The 24,989-nt window shown below is 38.2% G+C and overlaps 1 protein-coding gene across 3 annotated transcripts; it reads right to left on the reverse strand.

Annotated features, from left to right (window-relative positions):
* Positions 1-424: 424 nt before the first annotated feature.
* LOC127660157 (ATP-binding cassette sub-family C member 12-like) lies at positions 425-21,601 on the reverse strand. 3 transcript variants are annotated; one of them, XM_052151405.1, is made up of 31 exons: positions 21,491-21,601; positions 18,977-19,044; positions 18,517-18,683; positions 17,762-17,908; positions 17,358-17,505; positions 16,526-16,762; positions 16,137-16,310; positions 15,278-15,425; positions 14,839-14,987; positions 14,437-14,544; positions 13,867-14,040; positions 13,641-13,712; positions 13,366-13,490; positions 12,491-12,563; positions 12,121-12,324; positions 11,140-11,274; positions 9,266-9,362; positions 7,833-7,898; positions 7,619-7,708; positions 7,413-7,516; positions 7,103-7,291; positions 6,755-6,981; positions 6,387-6,524; positions 5,325-5,514; positions 5,148-5,237; positions 4,805-4,991; positions 3,876-4,035; positions 3,458-3,536; positions 3,017-3,130; positions 2,763-2,927; positions 425-1,726 (listed from the first exon to the last, which is right to left on the reverse strand). In XM_052151405.1, the coding sequence occupies exons 2-31, from the start codon at positions 19,028-19,030 to the stop codon at positions 1,634-1,636; spliced, it is 4,104 nt and encodes a 1,367-aa protein (XP_052007365.1). In that variant the 5' UTR covers positions 19,031-19,044; positions 21,491-21,601; the 3' UTR covers positions 425-1,633. The 3 variants fall into 3 exon arrangements, with proteins under 3 accessions (XP_052007365.1, XP_052006579.1, XP_052008122.1); XM_052150619.1 differs by lacking the exon at positions 21,491-21,601 and adding an exon at positions 19,252-19,356; XM_052152162.1 differs by lacking the exon at positions 21,491-21,601 and having other exon boundaries at positions 18,517-18,601; positions 18,977-18,994.
* Between the last annotated feature and the right edge of the window lie 3,388 nt (positions 21,602-24,989).

Raw genomic sequence — 24,989 nt, forward strand, 5'->3', positions numbered from 1 at the left:
CACCAAATGACCACTTTTCTGGTGCAGATATAGGTAGATTACATATTCATTTTACAGTATGCTTGTATGTACAGCATGTATGTTTTTCTATACCACGTTACTTGTGCTTTTGCACAAAGTTTTCCACTTTGTCAGACAACGCTGCGCCCTAGTGGGTACAACTCAAAGTTTAAACCACAGAGTAAATTCTGTATATTATCTTAAATAGTTACCTTGAATTTGTGATGCATGAAGTAGTATTCAATCAGTAATGTCTTAATTGAATGTTAAAGGTTAAAACGGTCATGTGGTTGGATTCAAGGGAAGTAAGACTTTGGCCTTATAACAAAGCGTATTTGATTTGATGACTCATAGGTCTGTGTGTTTGTATAGAGTACATTTCTTCACAGGTGAGTAAATCTGCAACTACAGAGTAAATCACGACTTGTGCTTTAATGAAACACGATTGCATCTTTATGGGAAAAAGTCTGTGACAGGAAGTAAAGAGGTTGCTTCATTTCTTTACCTTATGTCAGACAGGTAGATCAGGATGACTGTACAAACAATCACAAACAAGACTTCAGTTTATGATATCTGTGTATTGTGTTTTATATGGTCTAAATAAGTTATTAGTATCAAGGCGTGTCAAAGTTATTAATAATGAACAAGCACTGCTCAAAATACAAATAAATAACTGCAAAAAATACAAAAATAAAAGTGTCCTGAAATCAAGCCCCAGTCTGTTAAAAATGAACGTGGCATATGTGTGCTTGAGGAGAATGCATATGCTGTGCTGAGCAAAATTGGACACAGAATACAAAAAAAAAAAAGTCACTGATATCAGATTAATATCTTTCATGCTGTCTCTTCGCTGAGCTCAAATAATTCCCTCATTCCCTCATCAGTCTGAGATGCTCGCTGATGCTGAAATTTCAACACATTTCATCAGTTAGTGTCTCCACTGATGCAACCACTGCCCAATAAGTTCTGCTATTAGAGGAGAGAGACACCCAGTGTCCAAGGTGAGAATCACACTTCAACTAACTAGAACATTCTCAGAAGCATAATGATTTAAATTCAATAGCAGAATCAACACACAGAGGCATGTTGCCACTAAGTAAGACAACACTATTTAACAGGCCTACTCTAAAAAGTGAAGAAAAAAAAAAAGAACAGAAGACAGGCATCAGGCTTAATTTGAGCATAGATTTGTCTTAGATATTAGTAAAAATCACCATCTTTCATTTAACATATACAAATCAAATAAATATTTTAAATATTTACATCTGATGAAAATAAGATAACTGAATGAACATTTAAAGCTTGTGTCTAGAAGTAGAGCTTCATAGACAGAGATAGAGAATATGAGGATAACACAATATATATAAAACTTTAACAGAAATGTACAGAGACCTCTGAATCGTAAAAAATTACTGTAATAATGTAAAGCACGGATAAAACTTAAAAAGTGCAAAACAATGTGCTGTGTGGAAATGCATTGTTGAAAAGCAGTGTTGCAATGGGCTATTCTTACATCCATATTCTGTAAGTCTATAGTCATGTACATATAGAAGTTGTAAACCACTTCCTGAATAAATGTCAAATTCATCAACATGTTGGCCAATATTAGTGTGTGAGCATCTCTTTGTCTGTTTTACGTGTTTACGTGATTGGCCGCTGCTAGAAGTGATGCAAATAAAGAGTTCGGCCGCTGCATCAGGTCCTGTGGCCGATCAAATTCAACAGCCTGAGAAGAAGCATTAAGAGAAAGAGATTGTGAGATATACAATTCTTACTTTATAAAACACACCAAAAAGTCCTTTCGCTGAATAGATACATTAATTCTTGGTAACAGTTTAAAATAACGCTCCATTTGTTAATATTAGTTAACAAAACTAGTTAACATGAACTAACAATGAAAAATACTTTTACAGCATTTATTTGTCAAGTGTAATGTTAATTTCAACATATCCAAAAACATTTTTAAAATCAAAAGTTGTATGTGTTAACATTAATTAATGCACTATGAACTAACATGAATGAACTAACAATGAACAATTGTAGTTTTATTAACTAATATTAACAAATATTAATAAATACTGTAACAAATATATTGTTCATTCCTGATACCTAATGCATTTGCTAATGTTAACAAATGTAACCTTATTATAAACTGCTACCAAATACTTCTTCAGTATTCTACAGTAATGTAGTGGTAACACCTTACAATAAGGTTATATTTGTTGACATTAGTCAATTCATTACATATCATGAACTAACAATAATCAATTGATTTTTATAAGGCATTTATTAATCTTGGTTAATGTTAATTTATTACAGTAAAATACCAATTTTCATTGTTTGTTCATGTTAACTATTGTGTTAACTAATGTTAATGAATATAACCTTATTGTAAAGTGTCACTGATGCAGTATTATACATATTCTGCACAACAAAAATGGCCAGTTAAACACAGTAGATGCCGATGCCATTTAGAGAATGTGGACCTGGCAACTTTACCAGCCTAATAGTGCACACTTACTAACATGAAGTTTATCCTAGACGTCAGTCACAGAGCCACGAATAATTGCTTCAACACACTGACTGCTCTTCAAGTACTGTTTTTCAAATACTATTCTACAACTAGATGATGTATAATATGGTTACTCTATTGAACAGTTCTATTTAGTGAACATATATATATATATATATAAAGTATCACTGGTGCATTTTTAAAAGTCTCAATTTCTCATTTAGTATGAGGAGACAGCATATGTGCTTACCTTGCCCTGGTCCATAACAAGTATCCGGTCACTCTCTAATACTGTATTAATTCTGTGGGCAATAGTCAGCATGGTGCAGTGCTTGAAAGCATCTCTGATGGTGTGCTGGATCATGCTGTCAGTCTCTGAGTCTATAGATGCTGTCGCCTCATCCAACAGAATTATCTACTCATTCAAATACACAGAAAGTTACTGAGCAGGGAATATATTTGAGGGAATTCTTAGTGAATCTGAATGTGTGATTGTGTTCTTACTTTTGAATTGCGGAGCAGAGCTCTGGCCATGCACATGAGCTGCCTCTCTCCAACAGAGAAATTCTCTCCATTCTCCACTACTGGAGATTCCAACTTCTCTGGCAGAGAAGCAATCTACCAGAGAGAAAGAGAGGGGTGTAGAGGACTGGATTTAACACCTGAATTCATGAATCCTTCTTATTTATTTTCCAATAAATAAAGTAAATGGTCAAGAGCTTCAGTTTGTATAGGCTTTAATGTATGTCATTTACTTCACAGGTCAAAAAGGTTTGACCCCTTTATATTATTCTATTATTAGTTCAATATTCTTTTGTTTACCATGTTCCAGAGTAACAACAAAACCCCTCTGACCCAAGTTCTAGAGAAGCTTTAAAGCATCCCAAATCCAGCCCAAGCAAAACCATACCCATTGTTGCAAACAGGGCTAAAATAAGTCCTTACCGTGTCCTTCATATTGGTTTTTTCCAAAGCTTGCCAGAGCTCCTCATCTTTGTAGTTGTTAAAAGGGTCCAGGTTATACCTATATCCAGCAAAGACACAAACAAGCACATGTTTACTAAACTATTCCTCAAACATAACCACAAAATATTAAGATTACAATTTGTACATGAATAACACAAATTAAGGTGTCAATTCTGCAGCCGATTAGCCTTCTGAATTTATGAATATATTATAACGTCACCTTTCAACTGTAAGCTGTATAGAGAATACAGTGAATCCACGGTTATTGACCATTTCAGTAATTTCAGATTTAATTTAGTGAGAATAAAATAGAGGAACAGAAAACTAAATTCAGTAAATTCTCTGAATCAGTCATCATGGTATATCATGGTATAATGGGTGGAAGTGTGGTGGTCACCTGACAGTGCCGATGAAGAGTACTGGATCCTGTGGTATGACAGAGAGTTGGCTGCGAAGATCTTTCAGCCCCAATTTGCTTATGTCCACATCATCTATCAAAATAGTGCCCTCAGCCGGCTCTGCCAAGCGGAACAATGCCACACCCAGAGAGGACTTCCCTGAATCAGAGTGAGAGAGAAAGTGTGAGAGAAATTTCTGGAATAGCATAATTTATAATACAGATTTAAAATTTAAATCAGCTACTTTATTTATATGAGGTCAACCACATTTTTAGAGAAAACAGAGCCATGTTCACTACATATTGCAGCTGAAAAATAGGTTTTATATTTCTGAATTGAATCCTTAGTTAATTTAAGGTGCTGTGACTCAAGAAAGAAGTTTTTTTTAGATATGGGGGAAGATGCCCCCTTAAGAACAGTGTGCAATTACAGCTAGATTGTAACATATTTAGAGATGAATTTAGATTGGGATAATGATGCAACATCCAAAAGATTATTAGGGGAAATAAATGGAAACATTTGCTGATGATTCCACTCAACTGACCTATAGGATTTTATGAATAATAAAGATGTTTGAAAAGTACATATAATTCGTGGAAGTATTTAATAATGACCAATTAAATAATAAAAACACCAGTAACAACATCCCACTCAATTCTGAGTGGGGCATCTTACCCCAAGGGTCTAACTGGAAATTTTCAATTAGAAATAAAAACAATATTTTTTACCTTTACAGTGTCCAAAAATCACCCATTAATAAATAAACATACAAAATTTTGATATCAAACATGAAATTTAGTAGCATCTATGGTCAAGAGGAAAATTAAATGTGGGGGGGCATCTTACCCAAGGGCATCTTCCCTTATCTTACCATAAATTTATATCTTAAGCATGAAACCTTGATATTATTTTATATGTTCTCTCTCACCAGAGCCAGTGCGTCCCACGATGCCAAGTTTTTCCTGTGGCTGAACACTTATGTTGATTTTATTGAGGACTATAGGTGTGTTCTCTCTATATCTCATACTATAGTTCTTAAAGGTTATCGTGCCCTCCTGTGGCCAGCCAGCGGGTATGTGAGCTTCCTTGACACTCCGAGGACCCTCTGATTCACTCTAAAACATACAAGCGTGTAGTGGTAACAATTATGTATATTCATTATAAAAATACCCAAAGCCAACTTTCATGGTATTTTCTTAAATCGTAAATGAATAAATTATACCCCTGAGGTAAACTTTATGCATGTTTGCGAGTATATGTCTGTCTCTTACCGTAGTGTACTCCAGCAGTCTCTCTACACTGGTGAATTTTGCCTCCACCTCAGTGGATAATCTCACCACAAACTGAAGCATTCCAGTCAACTAAATAAACACAGATAAAGCTCTTGGATGTCCAGCTGAATTTGACATGCGATATCAGACTTTTGTTTGAGTCTAGCTGTGAGTTACCTGTATGGTATAAGACAAGGCCAGACCTTTCAGAGAAGGGTTTATGGTCTCATTTGGGCTGAGCACTACGAACAGTGCCACCATTAGGGTAACAGTAGCCGACAGGAAGTCTAACCAAAATGAGAGCCAGCGAGTCCCACAATTAAACAACAGGAAATGGTTTGAGTTGGTGTCACTCAGCATCTTAAACCTGTTATTTGAAACACAAACAAATGTTTTAATGTTATTAAACATAGTTTCAAATATTTTCTTTTTTTTATCTGTCTGTCTGTCTGTCTGTCTGTCTATCTATTGCATATCTGTCTGTCTGTCTAGCTATCTGTCTATCTATTGTCTGTTTGTCTGTCTATCTATCTGTCTGTCTATTGCATATCTGTCTGTTTGTCTATCTATCTATCTATCTATCTATTGTATATCTGTCTGTCTGTCTATCTATCTGTCTATCTATTGCATATCTGTCTGTCTGTCTATCTAACTGTCTGTCTATCTATCTGTCTATCTATTGCATATCTGTCTGTCTGTCTATCTATCTGTCTATCTATTGCATATCTGTCTGTCTATCTATCTGTCTATCTATTGCATATCTGTCTGTCTGTCTATCTATCTGTCTATCTATTGCATATCTGTCTGTCTATCTATCTGTCTATCTATTGCATATCTGTCTGTCTGTCTATCTATCTGTCTATCTATTGCATATCTGTCTGTCTGTCTATCTATCTGTCTATCTATTGTATATCTGTCTGTCTGTCTATAGTTAGCTTAACGTTTAAATTTTCAAGCTTTTAAAATATATGTAAATTTCTAGGCAATGTCTAGTTTTGGAAATACTACTCTATTCAACTCCATATTGAGTGTCTCCTAAATTAATAAATGTAAGTAAGGTAAAATGAAAGAATGTGGTGTGAGGAATCTGAATAATTAATTACTATGGACATTCTAGCACATGATTCATGATTTGAGTCTCATGGATTTGAGTCTCTAATTATGTTTCATGGTCAGCTTGGCAGCTAGGTCATTTTGCTTTGCCCAGTATAGATCAAAATTTAGTCCGTAACAACTTACTGTTGTATGTACTGCTGTCTTTTGTCATAGGCATGAATGGTGCTGATTCCCTGTATGGTGGATGTGGTGAGAGAGATCCAGGGAGAGCGACTCACATTCTCCATCCTTTTCATCTGTCGAATGCTCCTCTGGAAAATACTAGAGCAAAGACAAAATGCACAACAATCAGTTTATACGGCATGACATGAACATTCAAACCTTCATCTTGTTTGGCAATCTGTCTAGTTGCAAGGCACTCACTGAAGAAAATAGTAGAGCCCTAAATAATATGTGATTGTCTAATTGTTAGGGTTGTGATTGTGATGTTTCTATTCAAATTCTGGATTCAAATATCTTGTGCATGTTAAGGTGCAAAGTTTTTGTCTTACTATAGGATTGTGCCAAAGATGACTGCGAGAACTGCCACTGCGATGAGGAGGTACGGGAATACTATGCAGATGGTGAGAAGGGTGAAAGTGATGATCAGACAGAACTGCAAGAAGCTCTCCATTTTAAATGGCAAAACTGCATCAACCTCGTCTTGGTCTTTACTGAAGCGGTTCACCATACGGCCGGATGGAGTTGTGTCAAAAAAACTCATTGGACTGCCAAGGATCTGATGAAAAGTAAAGTCTTATGGTTCCTTCCATTAATCACTCACATTATATAAAGGAGTCTTGATCACATGTTATGATCCTACAATTCAGGTTTCCAAATGAAAGTGTTAAATTGCTTACCCGTTTGAACATAGTGTCATGGAGTTTGGAAGAGGCACGAAGAGTGACCTTAGTGAAGGAGTAGCCCTTGATAACACTCAGTAGTATCATGGCAACAATAATAATTCCATAAATCATTTGATAGAATGCCAGATCTGGATTCTCTGAGATATTACCATTATTTGATGTTGGATCAGAACTGTTCAACAGCTAAAAGAAGACATAGAAAGGGAAAACAGTTGTTTGAATTAGTATGATGAGGCAAATGCGAGTTTAAAAGATGGTAGGGTCTTGATGAGTCAGATGATTAGATGGGTGTTTGTGTATTTACCCCTGATCCCTGGTCTAGCCAGTAACTGAGCCACCAGTTGCTGAAAGCAGTGCACCCCACAAGAAGGGTGAAGAGCAGCAAAACAACTAACAATAGTAAATACCCTACAGAGTTGAAGAGAAAGTGAAATAGTGTTATGACAGTTATATTATACAGAGAGAGATGGAAAGAGAGGGGAAATGTTGGGAGGGGAAAAGATGGATGACCTCCGGCAGCTTTGCAGTACTGATGGTAAGTTCTCCATGTAACTGAACCTTCAAGGGACACTTCCTGAGTAACTAATTGATCCTTCCTCCCTGAAACACACAAATGCACAGTCAAATTTAAACTTCTTTATGCAAATTATGGAAATTATATTATAGAAATGTTTACTCTATACTTAATTATATTATGAACAATTTGTTCATTCATTTACATTACCTTTTGTTTCTATAGAGTCTTTGGATAAGTCATTTGTTTTCTGTTGCTCATCAGACATATCAAAAGCTAGAAAAAGAAAGAGAAAATTAAGCTGTAATTTATTAGTCATCATTGTGGGATTTGATAAAAATATGATTGTAGATTGTGCCTTAATAAATAAATAATATTTGTAATATTGAAAACTGAAGCCGATTTTGGAGATGTTGGTTAATGGAAAGAAAATTATCTTGGGAGAATTAGGCTCACTTTGGGGGCCAGCATCCTTCTGGCTAAACAGCATGAATATAACGTCAGTATTAGTTATTTATGTGTAGATAAAGTCATGGCTTAAATTAGTAAACCAAGTAAATGTTATGGGCCAATGTTTAAACAAGATGATTTTGTATGAACTCTAAGATTAGTGACAAAGTCTTCCAAGTCCATCCTGTATAACTATGAAAGTGCACGTAAATGCAGTACCCTTTGTTATTTGGCTGATATAGGTTTTAGTTGTCAATTAATTAATTGTATATGTAGTCCATTTTAAGACAGTGTAGTCCATCTTACACTGGACATTGAGATAGTACATTACTAGAATGTCTTAGCAGATTTATAGCAATGTTCACAAATCAGAGGTTCAGTTGCTTATAAATACATGCTCATTACATCTAAAACCATGTGGTAATATAGGTTGAGGAGAAAGTATAATATAGTAGTAGCATGGTTTCTTTTTGCTGTTGAATCAATAAACTGACACTGTCACGCTTTGGATGGAAGGAGGATGAAGACGGGAGTCAGAGTGAACCCAAGTGCAGTGCCTTTAACACAAAAGCGTTACAAACAATATACAAAACTACAAAGAAAGCACATCACTATTAAATGTAAAACAAAGAAGAATAACAAATATTACACATATAAGGGATATTTGCAGTGCATTAAGTGATAGTGATCTGAGATGAGACTCAATAAACACTGAGTGAATGAGGAGAGTTTAAATAGAGTCCTTGATGGGGTGATTGGGAACAGGTGTGGCTGGTTAGAGTGCGGGTGAACAAGAGCGGTTGGTGGCTGGAGTGGTGGAAAACGAAGGGGGGCGTGACAGACATCAAGTATCAATCATTTAATTATTACCATTATTAGTGATTATTATCACTATTTAATTATATTCATAATTAATTTTTGCATTGCACAACTATGATATTTCTTGTTATTTAGAACAAAATGCATTGTGTCAAGAAACTCTGTTAATATTGTTTTACAGAATCCCCATCAATTCCCATAACTAGCAATTATTTTTCATTTTAACTCTGTTTTTTTTTTTTTTTGTATTGCTCTCCTACAGAGTTACAGAAAGAATAACATTTAGATTCTCCAATGACTTTGAGGTGAAAAATTTGTATGAGACCGACAATAATAAATAACCAGGACCTTGTTAATAAAATGTAACCTCTAACCTGGGTTTTCGATTCCGTTGACTTTGGGATCATCTGGATTGGTCTGTTCAGAGTCATTGAGTTCACTCTGCATTGTGGTGTTGCCCTCTGGGTTTTCCTAAATATACATAAATGAAAGTTAATGGGATAGTTCACCCAAAAATTAAAATTCTCTCATCATTTACTCACCTTCATGCCATCCCAGATGTTTATGTGTTATTATGTGATTTTCTTTCTTCTGCTGAACACAAACAAAGAATTTTGGAAGAATATTTCAGCTCTGTAGGACCATACAATGCAAGTGAATAGTGATCAAAGATTTGAAGCTCCAAAATACACATAAAGGCAGCATAAAAGTAATCCATAAGACTCTGGTCGTTAAATGCATGTTTTTGAAGCAATGTGATAAATGTGGATGAGAAACAGATCTATCTAGTCCTTTTTTACTACTCCCAGCCCAGTAGGTAGTGATATGCACGAATAATGTGGATTGCAAAAAACAAAAGAAGAATGTGAAAGGGAAAGTGGAGATTGATAGAAAAAAAGGACTTACATATTTATCTGTTTGTCACCCACACTATCATAATGTTTCTGAAGACATGATTTTAACCACTGGTGTCTTATGGATTACTTTTATGCTGCCTTTATGTGGTTTGGGAGATTTAAAATTGTTGTACCCATTAATTTGCATTGTGAGTACCTACAGAGCTGAAATACTCTTCTAAATATCTTAGTTTCAAAAGAAATCAAGTGAAAGTCATTCACATCTGGGATGGCATGAGGGTGAGTAAATAATGAGAGACACACAACATGTTCTGTTCTCTATTATCTGATCATGTTTGTTTTTGCATAATCTTGGAATCCAAGACATGTCATGCGTTATTGTTTTGGTTATGCTGAAAAGCAGTTTTATGTTGTGTTTTATTAAATGTCTGTTGATTGTTATCCGGTTCCTGCTTCCTCTTTTTCCAAACAAGTAGAGATCCATTACACTGGTGCTGAAACCCGGGATTGGAGGAAGACACGTCATCAGAGAGGATTGGTTCAGTGGTACTGGAGCGGTCCACCAGGAGACGGAGAAGCTGCTGCCGTCCGCCAGGAGGTGGAGAAGCTGTTACCGTCCACCAGGGGATGGAGGAGTTACTGCCATCCGCCAGGAAGCGGAGGAACCGTTGCCTTCTGCCAGGAAGAGGAAGAGCCGTTGCCTCCGCCAGGGGACAGAGAACCTGCTGCCGTCCACTGGGAGGTGGAGGAACCGCTGCCATCCGCTAGGGGACGGAAGAACCACTGCCTGCCGCCAGGAGGCCGAATCCACTGCCATTGCCCAGCATCACGGAGGATCGTTGGACAGTTGACTGAGGACCGAATGGCAGCGTGGTCGACAGTTTTTTTTCCTTTTCTTTCGTTCTCTGTCTCTCTCGCTCTCTTTCTCTCTCCACTCCTTTCCCCTCGTCCTACCCAGGTACCCAGAAGGTGGGGAAGACCAGCTGGCAATGGATTGGCCGAAGGGGCAACTCCTCCCCTCCAGGAATGGGGGAGTCAGACCTGAGGTTTCCCTTGCCTGAAACAGGCTGTGGGGTATGTGACAAGGAGAAGGGCGTGGCCGGGCCAAGAGGATGCATGCCCAGTGCTGAGTTGCTCAATCAGTGGGAGAGAGATAAAAAGAGACGTATGCAGCAGTGTTCGTGTGTGTGTGCTTTTGTTTATGTTAAGTCTTTGTCACTGTTTTTTTTATCTGTTCTTATATATCTGTTATATAAGGTCTGTTGATTGTTATCCAGTTCCTGCTTCCTCCTTTCCCAAACAAGTAGCGATCCATTACATTATTAACTTGATATGATTTCATTTTTCTCTAACCCTTAAACTAATTTAAAGGATTATGTAAAAGTGGTTACGTTGTTCTGGTCCAGTTTAATGTTGTTAATGAGCTGAGTGTAGCGGCATTTAGCTGTCATCAAATCACTGTGAGTGCCTGCCTCCTGTACCTCCCCATTCTCCAACAGCAACACCTTGTCACAAAACTCCAAATACTGCAAACAGAGAGGGGCCGAGGGAATCAAATGATACAAAAGAGGAAATCATCTTTATTATCAGATCTTTATTAAGAGTCACACATTAAAAAATGCTATAAAGATAGCTTTGCTGAGTCACACTGACGGAAACAATTACTAAGACATGTGAATCAGTTTTTGTGAATACATGAGCATTTGCTCTTCCATTACACAACCAACCACAGTGAGGCAGGCTTTGACAACCCTTTCTCCTATCTGAGAAGGTTATACATTGAAGGGATAGCTCACCCAAACATTTAAATTGTTATCATTTACTCACCCTCATGTTGTTCTAAGCCCATATGCCTTTCTTTGTGGAACACAAAATGAAAACTTTAGGCAGAATGTTAATGACAGACAGCCTCAGTCACTATTTACCTTCATTGTATGAAAAAAGATGCAATTAAAGATAATGGTAACTGTCGCTGTCAGCCGCAAATAGTCGCAGTTCCATAACATACAGGTTTGGAACAACATGAGGGTGGGTAAATGATGACAATCATTTGAAATAATCAGATGAACTATCCCTTTTAATGTGTTACTGTATGACCATACTGTTGGATTAATACTGTTCATTCTCATTTAACTTTTGACATGCATTTCCATGCATGACATCATACAAGAGCACCTTAGTTTCGGATTGTAAAGTCCCATTACAAAAAAGAAACCTCTCTCTGAAATCTCTCTGCAGCTTTCAGCTTCTGGTACCTTTTGGATATTTGGCTTAAGTTTGAGAGGCTCCTTGAGTAAAATAGTATTTGATTCTATACAATATAAATTGTAGAGATACAATAAAAAAGGACACAATGAAGTAATGTTAATAACCTGCAACTGATGAGTAACCAGAATGACTGATTTGCCCTTCAGCTCTTTCTTGATGCATTCTTCAAATATGTGCTTCCCAACGTGGGCATCAACAGCAGAAAGAGGATCATCCAATAGGACGATGTCTCTGTTGGAATACACTGCTCTGGCTAAACTAACCCTCTGCTTCTGACCACCTGAAAGGTTAATACCTCGCTCTCCGATCTACAAACACAGAAAAAACACATATAAGAAATACTGTCCCCATTTATTACATAAATGTGTTCCTTGGTAGATTATTGAAGCTAAACATGTCATGGTTTGAATTTAAAACCACCAAGTTTACAACATAATCAGAGTATTGTATGTGGGTCAAAATGTGGAAACAAACCTCTGTCTGATCTCCATAAGGAAAGATAGCCAGGTCAGGTTTTAGGGAGCAGGCATGAATAACTCTGTCATATCTAAGACACAACAAGCACAGACACTGCACTTTTTAGGATGCAACAGTTTATCTCAGAAAAGAATTAATGTTCAACAAGAATTTAACACCCACTAAAGTAGCTGAGACTGTGACCAGAGCCACAAATGTTCTCATAAAAGCAATCACATACAATACAAAAATGACCATAAATCTGTTCTTCTTGGCACAAGATCAGGTCTGGTACACTACTTGTGTTACAAAGGTGTAATAGCCATACTCTAAACTATATCCTATAAATTTTTTCTTAAAGATATGACCTTCTGAAGTGCAGAAGACAATTACAGTGTGAGTATGGCTGTAGATGTCTGAATTCTGTGGGACCTGATTAGATATGTGCACAATTTCTAAATTGAAGGTGAAAATGGTCAGTATTACTAAGAGTTGAGTTGGGCAGTGTGAGAGTAGCCTATGAATAAACTGAGAGTTTTGAAAGTAAAACTTTGTTCAGATCTGTCCCACATAGGCTTATATTACTACTAGTGTAGCGCCCAGAGCATAGAATTTACTTTAAGAGCCAATGGCAACTCAAACTAAAAACTGATGGTTGTTAAATGGATGATTATTATTCAAGATGAATGTTGTCATTTGCATAGCATACCATTTTTTCCCAAATGTGTTTGTGAATGTGTTTCAATATGAGCCTGGAGATGGGAGTATTTAAGGTAATTTGGGAAGAAATTATATGATGTATTCTATTCTGATTCTAACTGTTGGCTTCATTCTTTGGCCAGTTTAATCTTCTGTGTCTTCTCTTTCTGTATATTTGTATGTATTTGTTGTACCTGGTTTGATCAAATGGTTCTCCCATTAAGATGTTGTCCCTTACAGTTCCGTGGAATATCCAGGCTTGCTGGGAAACATATGCCAGTGTTCCATTAGCTGACACAGACCCACTCATGAGGTGCATCTGCAGGAATAAACCATTACACTGTGTCAGTCCCACCTCAACACATCATGTGTGGAGCTGTATGTATGTATGGAGATATCAATGATGTGATCATTGTCATCTTTAAATACACTTGAGCACACATTCACACACAAGACTGAGGCACTGCACCTGCTCTAGAATACTTGATATCAGAGAGGTTTTTCCACTTCCAACATTACCACACACCCCAAGCAGACTTCCCTATAAATGGAGAAAGAGTAAGTCAATGTTTTAGTGACAGTACACACTGACGTGCTAAATGTTAATAAACTACAGGACTGTTACATTGGCCCACATTTGAACATGTTTATAACACATTAAGTAAGAATTTCCAGTCAAATGTATGCACAATCACCTTTGAAAGAGTGAAGCTGATGTCTCTGAGTGCTGGTTTGGTCTCGGATGTGTGTGTGGCTCTTTGAGAGTCATCTTGGCTCCAGGCAAATGAAGCTTTTTCCATGACCAGTGCTGAATCCATATTCTTATTCTGGGTAATATAACTGTCTGGGTTCTGTACCAACAGAAGTTTCTATAGGGGCACAAGCATAACATGAGGTACTATTGAGTTATTGAGGCAATTGGGAAAATATTTACTTAAAAGAAATTAGCTGAGTGATTGCCAGAGAGTATCAGATTATCAACATTGTAACGAGTAAAATATCACCCTTTTTAGTATGTTGTGGTCGTGAATGACCTGGCCATAACACCACATAGTTATCTTTGTAGATCATTCGTATAAAACAATATTTACATTGTCCTTATTATACCCTAAAGTGCCTCCTGATTTCAGCAGATACTGGGGCCAATAGGTATACATTTATGGGGAAAGAAGGAAAGAAAGGAAGCTTTTTGTCCTTGGTTTAGGTATTAATAAGATAATAGTCATTGTTTTCAACAGAGAAACATATGAAAGAGTGTGTCCAACCTTCAGTCTAGCAAGAGCCACTTTAGCCTCAGCCACAGCTTTAACCGAGAATGGCAACAAACCCATGGACATCCTCATGCAGTTAAAAACAGCTATGATAGTGTAGGCCTGTGGGGAGACAATAGGTTGGTCAGAGAAATCTCTCGTATCTACAATGATATTTTTATTTTATTTTAATGAGATTACAACGATCAAGTGAATCACTGAGCTCTTTGCTAGTTAACATGGCATCAGGAATTTGCTAATGAGACATTAACAGTGATTGAACTAAGATTTTTCAGATTATTTTCAATAAGTCTATAAATACTGTGAATAATCACATTTGAAATATTCATATTTACATTTGCATGTATTTATTTAGCACAATAAGTGTAATTGTGATGTTTTGTCTATTGCACTCACCATAGAAGGTTCAAGAGGCTGTTTCAGTGCTGTGTGCACTATGAAGGTGAGGATGGTTGCTAGTGTGGGAACTATCGTTGTTAAGGAAGTGTTTAAACTCTGAACATAACCTGCCTTCTGTAACAACGATTTTTCATTTTTCCTGATATCTAGAGCCAAAGTACATAAGAAAAGAACAAGAGCGATGTTAACCAACATTAGACAGACAGACAGAGAGAGAGAGAGAGAGAGCAAGAGATAGACACAGACAGACAGACAGAGAGATAGATAGATTGACACAGACAGACAGACAGACAGACAGACAGACAGACAGACAGACAGACAGACAGACAGACAGACAGACAGATAGATAGATAGATAGATAGATAGATAGATAGATAGATAGATAGATAGATAGATAGATAGATAGATAGATAGATAGATAGATAGAACAGGACACCTGTGATTGCTTCCTCAAAGGATTCCTCCCACGCGTACATCTTGATGAGCTTGATGCAGGTCACAACCTCATTCATTGTGCGAACACGTTTGTCTGTCACAGATACAGCTCGCCGTCTAAATGCACCAATCAATCTAGCAACTAAGAACTACAGCACAACACACCAAGTTAATAATAGTTTTACATTTTTAATTTAGTTTTTATTTCTGTTTCATTTAAAAAATTTTGCTCCAATTTAGTTTAGTTTTTGTTTTATTTGTTAGTTCTTTGTTAGATTTAGTTTAGTTTTTAAATATTTTATATTTTAGTTTTTATTACATTTAGTTTTTATTTTAGTTTTTATATCAAGTGAAATATACAGAATTGGGAAAACAGGCATTTGTGCAATGTGGATCATATAGCAGGTCACTCAAATGTACAGTTTGTAAATAATACTTATAATATTACAAATCTTCATTTTAATAAGACCAACTGAATTTTATTACTGATATTACTAGAGATAAATCCGATTTCAATTGCATTTGAAACCACCTCCCAAATCAGATTCGGAAATTGAAACAGATTCGTTGTTTGAATCATGTGTATTTTTCTAGCTGTCCAGAATATCAAAAACTCCCAACCCATATCCATCTGGATATGCAAAAAAACTTGCCTGAACAAGGCCAATTTAGATTTTTATTTCAGTTTACAAAAATGTTTTTTTTTTTTACATTTCGTTTTAGTTTATGATAATAACCTTGCAACACAAACATACAGACAAACAAGGAATATGTGTTTCATAATACTGTATCAGGGAACATCTAACAAAACATTATTGGGAGAACTTCATTTCAACTGAAGTCAGAAGAGACCAGCACACCTGTATAGGTAAGAAGACCAGGTAGACTGTAATTCCAATAAGCGCTGTGTACCCAAGAATAATGCAGGCATATATGATACATATGAGCAGCAGCATAGGAACGCAGAGCAGAAATGTTCCATACAAGACAGCCTCAAACAATCGATACCCATCACTCGTCAACACGTTTATCGTCTACACCAGAGAGAAACAAAATATACAAATTCTGAACACAACAGTTCATGACAACCAGTATCAGAGGTCTTTTATTCATCATAATAGATCATACGTTTATGTGGTTAAATAACTGAGTGATTAGTGAAAAAATGTAAATAAATACCAATTCCCTTTCAATTAGTTAATAGATTCTATGTACAATGTAGTATGTTTTCAATCAATCAAGAGGCTACCTCTCCTATACTGATGCTGGTAAGTGTCCTGAGAGAGATGATTGTCTTGAACGCAAGCATAGAGAAAGCTCCCTTTACTCTGACAGCAGTGCGTAAATTCACAGCCCACAGGAGTGACGCAAAAAATGCCTTGCTGAACTCTGAGATGAATAGGGCCACACACAGACCCACACCATGCAACAGTGTGGATGTCTCCGGCTCCTCTGCGTAGTTTAGAATTTCATACACTAGAATAGACTGGAGGACACAAATTACATATAAACTTAACATTCAAACAACAGTTCCATGATTTAATTTAATTTAATTTAATTTAATTAATTTAATTTAATTTGACCAATTGTCACACATTATACATACATTTCTGCATATACATGGTGAAATTATTTATTTTTCACATATCCCAGCTAAGCTGGGGTCAGAGTGCAGGGTCAGCCATGATACGGCGCCCCTGGAGCAGATAGGTTCAAGGGCCTTGCTCAAGGGCCCAACAGTGGTGTCTTGGTGGTGTTGGGGCTTGAACCCACGACCTTCTGATCAGTAACCCAGAGCCTTAACCACTGAGCCACCACCACTGATGTGAAGATTACCAGAAAATAATTGAACAACATGCATTATTATAGGAAATGATGCATTGGGCAACACAGATAATAAATCATTAAACATTTTTATGATAAACTCTACAGGAATAGTTGAAATGAGACTGTGATTCCATGGAAGGAAGAAAGTCTTACGTATTTGGAACAACATTAGAGTGAGGAATTCATTACATAATTTTTAATTTATGAATTATGTATCTGAATGACTGTGTGTAGTGCTAAGACATGGAACATACCGGACCAACAAATACAGCAAAAGCAAATATGAGCGAGGCCAAAAATGACACTATTAATCTTGTCCTCTGAAAACGCATCACCACGGCAGCAAGCGATGCCTTCTCTAGGCCCACGCGGGCAACCTCCTCTTCCCATAGTCTCTGAAACCTGAACAACACAACAGAAATCACTTTTCTTTTCATTTGAAAGATATTTAAGAGACCTCAACAAATGGAAATATTAGATCAAGAAGAAATAGCCCCTTCAAGTAAAAATTGTAGGTTACCCCTTTTTACAGTGTACAGTACTGTAGTTAAGTTTATTACAACGCAGCTACTTTTTCTGCCAAGATTCCCAAACTAAGCTACTGTATGATTTAAATTGAGATATAATGAAACATATCCCTAATTGATGAGATTTGTACCTATCTCCATTGACGTGAGCCCCATCATGAGGGGAGATAGAAAGAGAGTTCTCATCTAATTGATTCTTAAAGACCCTCCACATCATGGGTGTCATCCATGCAAATGATGTGAAGGAGAAAAAACCAGCATCATCAACTGGGTGTGAGCTGTACCAAGTAAGAAAATGCATATTTGACATTACATTATGAATTCAAAAAAGCATCACAGAGAGAAAAAAAAATTGATTATTAGCAATTATGAAAACATTGTTGTTTGTTTTGTCTATGATGAAATCAAATCAAAATGGCACAGTGGAATCCAGCAACACTTGCATTGAAATACTTTATTAGACTTAAAATGAATAACATTAACCAACGCCCTTCATTAGTGTTCTGGTGTACCCTGGATTTCTTCAGGGTTCTGGTGTACCCCGATGAAGGCCTATGTGCCAAAACACATTGGTAAATGTTATTAATTTTAAGTCTAATAAAAGTTTTCACTGCAAGTGTTGCTGGATTCCTCTGTGGTATTCCTATTGTTTCTATCCATGCACCTTGTGAGTGGGTAAAGTAGCACCAGATCTACTTCTACAAAATCAAATCAATACAAATAACTTTTATTAAAATGTAATATGACCCATTAAATGCATGACTTTCTGTAAAGCTGCTTTGAAACCATGTGTATTTTTAAAGTATTACTCAAATAAAAATGATTTGACTTGACCTAAAGTAATCTACTTATAATATGGTGAGAAAAAAAATGGTTAATTCCTTACTGTGAGCCTAAACGGAATGGCATGAGAGTTTTCAAGCTGGCCTGGTACTTGTGCTTCTTAAGAGGGGGTTCTGGCTCCCTGTAATCTAGAACCGGAGGTCCTTCAGGAAATGCACTCATGGTTACAGATGATGCTGCAGTCCACATTTCACTCTCTTTTTTTTGCCTCTGTGTGTGTGTGTGTGTGTGTGTGTGTGTGTGTGTGTGTGTGTGTGTGTGTGTGTGTGTGTGTGTGTGTGTGTGTGTGTGTGTGTGTGTGTGTGGAGTGATTGAGAGAGAGAGAGAATGGATATTATGAAAGCAGCACAAAAATAGATACAGAAGGAAAAATGTCATAGGAGGTGATGGAAGAAAGATTGAAAGAGTGAATAGGAAGATGAGATTAAAATATGTATGTCATTGGAAGTCTGTAAAACAAATGTTTTGTTAGAAGTAAAATAAGCAGGGGATATCTCACTTACAAAAGAAACTCCTTTCACATTATTTTTCTCTAGTGAGGATGAAGAGTTCCTCATTTTGTCAGCAGTTCCTGTGGGGTATTAAATATGATCATCACATGAACATGAGGAAACATGAAGTATGACACACTGTTAACATCTTTTAAATAATTTTCAAGTATGACTGAAGGATTAAATGCAAGTGTAACCCTAAAAATACAACAAAAGCAATCAGGCTATGTCAAATAAGTTTCTTCAGGAATGGTGTGTGTATGAGATCTTAATGGTAAGTACTTTACCGCTGGATGTCTTTATCTGGAAAGTGCACTCGGTAGTGCCGTGTCAGACTAACCATGAATGCCTTAATATTCTTGCAGAAACATGCTTCAATGTCCTTATATTGAGTTACATCACTAAATTTACCAGGCTCAAAGGTTAACATGAGCAGAGTTCTCTTCACCCCCCACACACACACACACACACACACACCGCCTCCCCCCCTGCATCCAAATGTTTGTTTTTTTGAGCCTGTGAAATAAACCGAGTCAGTTATGTCCAGCCTTGAGGAAAGTGGCTTTTGGTGAGAAGGCAAAGGCTTTCAGAGGTGAAAGTAGGTCCTTTTAACTCTTATTCTAGTTTTAAGGTTGATTTTGTTATATTGCTGATGAGGATAAGTCACCATATACATATTTTTCTGAATTCATACCAAAGCCAAAACGTATTGCAGTTTCTACTGATGTAAATTTTCACTGGAGAAAATTTCCATCAGTAGAAATATTCCAGGTTCAATACAAGTTTAACTCAATCGACAGCATTTGTGGCATAATGTTGATTACCACAAAAATGTATTTTGAGTTGCTGCTCCTTTTCTTTAAATAAAAACAAAAGCTCAAATCTAAGGTTACAGTGAGGCATTTACAATGGAAGTGAATGTAGCCCATTTTTGTAGGGTTTAAACAGAAATGTGAAATGTATCATTTTTAAAAGCACTTGCATTTATTTTTCTATTAAAACGTGTGTATTATTTGAGCTGGAAGTTTGAATAAATCAAAATTTTTACAGAAATTTTAAGGTTTTAGTGTTTTTTAATGACATGAATTTGTAAAATTGTTTATAAATTTACACAGAAAAGTTTTGTAAGTGATTTTATCTCACTAAAATCATGCTAATATGCATATCCTTTATGTCTTATGGCAATACTTTTGAAAAAGTGAGTATTTTAATGTTTTAATTGGCCCCCATTCACTTCCATTGCAAGTGCCTCACTGTAACCCAGATTTGGGTTTTTTTTTTAAAGAAAAGAAGGGAGTAGAAATATTTTTTTTGTAATCAACATTATGCCACAAATGCTGATGATTGAGCTTAAATTGTATTGAACCCTGATCTTTCCTTTAAGGTAATTGTCCAATTATATTAATATTATAATCATTATTATAAAAGGCAATCTATTCATGTAAGAAATAGTAACTGTCCAACCTATTTCTATAATCCTGACAGGCAAACATATAAAATACTTAAAGCTTAGAGCAGTCACCTTCTATAAGGTATTTCCTGTTTGTCTTTATAAATATGAACTATTCCAACTTCCCAGTTTCGGTGAAGTAGGTGAGGGTGCACCTGACCTCACTAAAGTTCAATGCTGCTTCGAAGCTCTGACCTCTGCAGACTTATTTCTGATGAGTCATATTTGTTGACATGACAGTTAGCAATGTTTCCTTCACTTTTAACTTGATAGCTTGTTTTACTGATTAAGTTACATATATGATTTACAAAATGTAATGATTTACATGTAGAGATTTTATAATTCATCATATTGGATTTGCATATAAAGACTGCATGGTTTTGTTTGCATTTACATTACTTTTGTATTGAACTGATGGAAAGGCAAAGAAACAGCAAACCATAAATGGGAGCACAGTTGTACTGTAGTTACTGCTGAATATTTTGAACACAGAAGCTAAATAAATAAATTTAATTCCTTACTGACCCATAAAAAGCAATTAGCGAATTGGAATGCCATTTGTCACTAAGCAAAGACTAAAAAGAAAGAAACAGCACATGGGATTTTTTTTATCAGTCTGAAAGCAAAGTTGTATTTACAATGTATCAGGCTGATACAAATGCTCACGGGGGATGAAATGATCAACAGAAAACAAACACACAATAAAAAATTCTCACAATGTAAGGAGAAAACATTCGTAGTACAATATTGTTCGTAAAAAATAAATCAATAATAATCGTAATTAAAAAAATGTGCAAATCTTAAGCAATTGTTGTCTGTGAATTGTCCATCCTTATCTGTAATGAGAACATCACATTTACAATAAATTACCTGAGTCTGGCTTTCTTTTTCCTCTCTCTGTCTCTCACTGGCCGAAGATATTTAACATGTTCATTATTCATCATTAGCAATGTAATATTATCATATTGATTTAAAATGAAACGAAAAGGTGTATTTTACTTACTACTGACTTGCAACCAGGCCAGAAGCAGATCTTAATGCAAAGAGAGAAAATAAGATGGAAATTGAAAAAATACCTCCATGAACATGCGTGACTCGAAATTCTCCTTTTGATAAAGACGGATATAGGACACAGGAAACAGGAATTCCTTCCTTTCTCTTTGTGGTTTGTGTGTGATGTAAGTTCGTCTCCTGATTCAAGCTACAAGTGCTTCAGATACACAAGCCTTGGAGTTTGCTCAGTGATGCATGATTTTGTGGATCCATTAATCAAAGCACAAAAACAGCTCTGTGTCTGCTGACCAAACAGTCTGATGAGTAACCCAAGTGTGACACATTCTTTTCTTTTCATCAAATGGGTGAAAGAAATTGAAGTTAATCTCAACATCAAAAACATTTCTTATGGGTTCTATGGCCCACATCTTTTTCTCTTTCCTTTCCCTCTCTTACACTTTGATTACTAGTGCTTGAATTTGTTTCAGAAAGGTGTTAGTTTAGCAAAGCTTGATATTCTAGTGTCCAATGTACATACATCCTGAGCTTGTTTGCATCCCAAACTTCTTTACCAACTACTTAACCAACCAACCTCTAATTCAGTTAGAGGCACAATGCAGTAACTAAACATTTAGTCAAAATTGGAGTCTCTAAGACTGTGATATGTCCTGTGTTCCACAGGTTTGACTCAACTTTGATTCAGAGAAAATGGAGTGTGAAAAGTGTTGGGGTAGACACTGTGCCTTTGAGGGGCAGTAAGCCTATCACTGTTTTGGTGGTCCCCCTTTATTATACAGTATATAACATGTCCTTTATTTTTAGAAGAACAGTTTTTTAGTATGGGTCATACAAATCCAAATGAGAAGGTTTATTTGAAAAATATGTTGAGGAATTTGGAGGTAGCTAACAATGTTATTGTCAATAAAAAACTATTTCAATCTTAAATTTCCTGGTAATGGAAACTCAAAAGGATTGATGCACTGCAGGTCAACTAACCACCTCTTCCCTATGAAGATAAAAGCAACATACATTGTTGGTATGTTGTGTTATAAAGGCAGATGTTTCCTGTAATCATCCATTTAGAGGTATGTAAAATTGTAAAGGAACCAGCTAACTAAAGCTAAAGCTGTGTCAGTTAATGTACACTCAAGGTAAATCGTCTAGGTTATGGATGTAACCTCCATTCCCTGATGGAGGGAACGAGACGTTGTGTCGAAGAAGCGACACTAGGGGTCTCTCTTGAGCGCCGAATATACCTCTGATCTATGAAAAAAGGGTAATGAGAAGTTGGCAGACAGAATTTGTATGCCCCGCCCCCGGACATTCAGGTATAAAGGTGGGGAAAGGATGCTAGGTGCAAGCAATCCACCCGGTCCATCAGCGTGTTACCGAGTTCTACTGGCTCGGACCTGAGAAAACATCGGACGAAACTGACTACCCTGAGATTGTAAAATCTCGCAACGGTATTAGGTGTTGCCCAACCCCCTGCTCTGCATATGTCTTCCAGAGAGATGCCTCTGGCCAGTGCCCATGAGGACGCAACACTCCTTGTTGAGTGTGCTCGGACCCGCAAGGAAAGGGGGGGCACAGCCTGGGTGCGATAGGCCAATGAAATGGCGTCCACCACCCAGTGGGAGAGCCTCTGTTTGGAGACAGCGTTCCCTTTCAGCTGCCCACCAAAGCAGACAAACAGCTGCTCAGAATGTCTAAAGCTCTGCGTGCAGTCCAAATAGGTACGCAAAGCACGTACCGGGCACAGCAACGAAGGGGCTGGGTCTGCCTCCTACCGGGCAGTGCTTGCAGGTTCACTACCTGGTCTCTGAATGGCGTGTTAGGAACCTTGGGCATGTAGCCCGGCCGCGGCCTTAGGATCATATGTGTGTCTGTAGCGAGCGTGACCGAACTCCAGGCAAGTGTCGCTGACAGAGAACGCTTGCAGGTCCCCGACCCTCTTGATGGAGGCGAGCGCGATCAGCAGGGCCATCTTTAGGGAGAGGGTCCTGAGACCAAATAATTCTAGCAGCTCAAAAGGGGGTCTCTGAAGGCCCGAGAGGACCACTGAGAGATCCCAGGAGGGGAACAGGCTTGGCCAGGAGGGATTTAACCTCCGGGCACCTCTTAGGAACCTGATAATCAAGTTGTGCTAACCCAAAGATTTGCCGTCTACTGCGTCATGGTGGGCTGCGATAGAAGCTTCATACAGCTTCAAGGTGGACAGGGACATCCTCCACTCCAACCTTTCCTGCAGAAATGAGAGCACTGACCTGACTACACACCTTTGTGGGTCTTCGGCCCGAGAAGAACACCAATTTGTGAACAAGCGCCACTTTAGGTCATAAGGTTGCCTGGTAGAAGGGGCTCTGGCTTGGTTGATCGTGTCTACGAGGGCAGGTGGTAGATCAGCAAGATCTTCCACATCCCGTCCAGGGGCCAGACGTGGAGGTTCCATAGGTATGGGTGCGGATGCCAGAGGGTGCCCTGTCCCTGAGAAAGAAGGTCTTTCCTCAGGGGAATTTGCCAGGGAGGGGCTGTCACGAGTAGTACAAGGTCCGAGAACCAAGCCTGGGTGGGCCAATAGGGAGCCACTAGAGTGACTTGTTCCTCGTCCTTCCTGACCTTGCACAGCACCTGTGCAAGAAGGCTCACTGGGGGAAATGCGTACTTGCGCAGCCCCGTGGGCCAGCTGTGTGCCAGTGCGTCTGCCCCGAGGGGAGCCTCTGTTCAGGAATACCAGAGCAGGCAGTGGGAGGTTTCTTGGAAGGCGAACAGGTCTACCTGAGCTTTGCCGAACCGTTCCCAAATCAGCTGGACCGACTGGGGGTGAAGCCTCCACTCTCCACTGGGCAAGCGTTGTTGTGATAGCGCGTCCGCCACCACATTGTGGTTGCCGGGGATGTGAGTGGCGTGCAGCGACGTAAGCCAGTCGTCGAGGTAGTTGAGTATGCGGATGCCAGCTTCTCGGAGCGGGGCAAGGGCTGCCTCTGCAACCTTCGTAAAGACGAGAGGGGACAGGGACATGCCAAAGGGGAGGCCCTTGTAATGATATGCCTGGCCGTCGAACGCGACTCGCAGAAAGCGCCAGCGTGACGGGTTGGGAAGTGAAAGCCACACATCCAAGCTCTGTGCTAGAGGCACCAAAGGGACAATTATTTTTGACGTACCCGGTGGGGCGGAGCAGGTAGTACGGCGTCGGGAGGCAAAGGTGCGTCCCGAGGCTCTGGTGCTGAGAAAAGACTCAATGCACTTACCTTGCTCCGCACGCCCAGCAGGGGGCGGGTTAGTGACTGAGGAGGAGTTCCAGTGGAGGCGTCCTCTAGACTCGTCAGAACCGGCCAGCCGAGGAACAGTCGTGGGGCTGCAGGCGGGGGGGTCTGCTTCCAGCATGCCGGGACTGTTGAGGTGTGGTGGCAGAGTGCCATGAGAACGGCATTTGCGGGCCACGTGACCCAGAGACAAAGGAAATAGCTCTTTTTTTGAGAATGTGGGTACCGCAGCTCCCAGGGGGTGCGTCAAATGAAATAAATTCAAATAAGGATTCTCCTCCCGGCAATCCACTGGGGGACGGAGTGATCTACTTACCAG

Source organism: Xyrauchen texanus, chromosome 1 (genome assembly GCF_025860055.1).
Source record: "Xyrauchen texanus isolate HMW12.3.18 chromosome 1, RBS_HiC_50CHRs, whole genome shotgun sequence".
In the NCBI taxonomy this organism is placed as follows: domain Eukaryota; kingdom Metazoa; phylum Chordata; class Actinopteri; order Cypriniformes; family Catostomidae; genus Xyrauchen; species Xyrauchen texanus.

Excerpts from the sequence above, each read along its gene's own strand:
- LOC127660157 (XM_052151405.1), bottom strand. The coding sequence starts at position 19,030 with ATGAGGAACTCTTCATCCTCACTAGAGAAAAATAATGTGAAAGGAGTT. Across the intron at positions 17,506-17,761 it reads GCTCACGTCAATGGAGATAG|GTTTCAGAGACTATGGGAAG; the intron begins GTACAAATCTCA and ends TGTGTTGTTCAG. Across the intron at positions 2,928-3,016 it reads CTCTGCTCCGCAATTCAAAA|ATAATTCTGTTGGATGAGGC; the intron begins GTAAGAACACAA and ends TTGAATGAGTAG.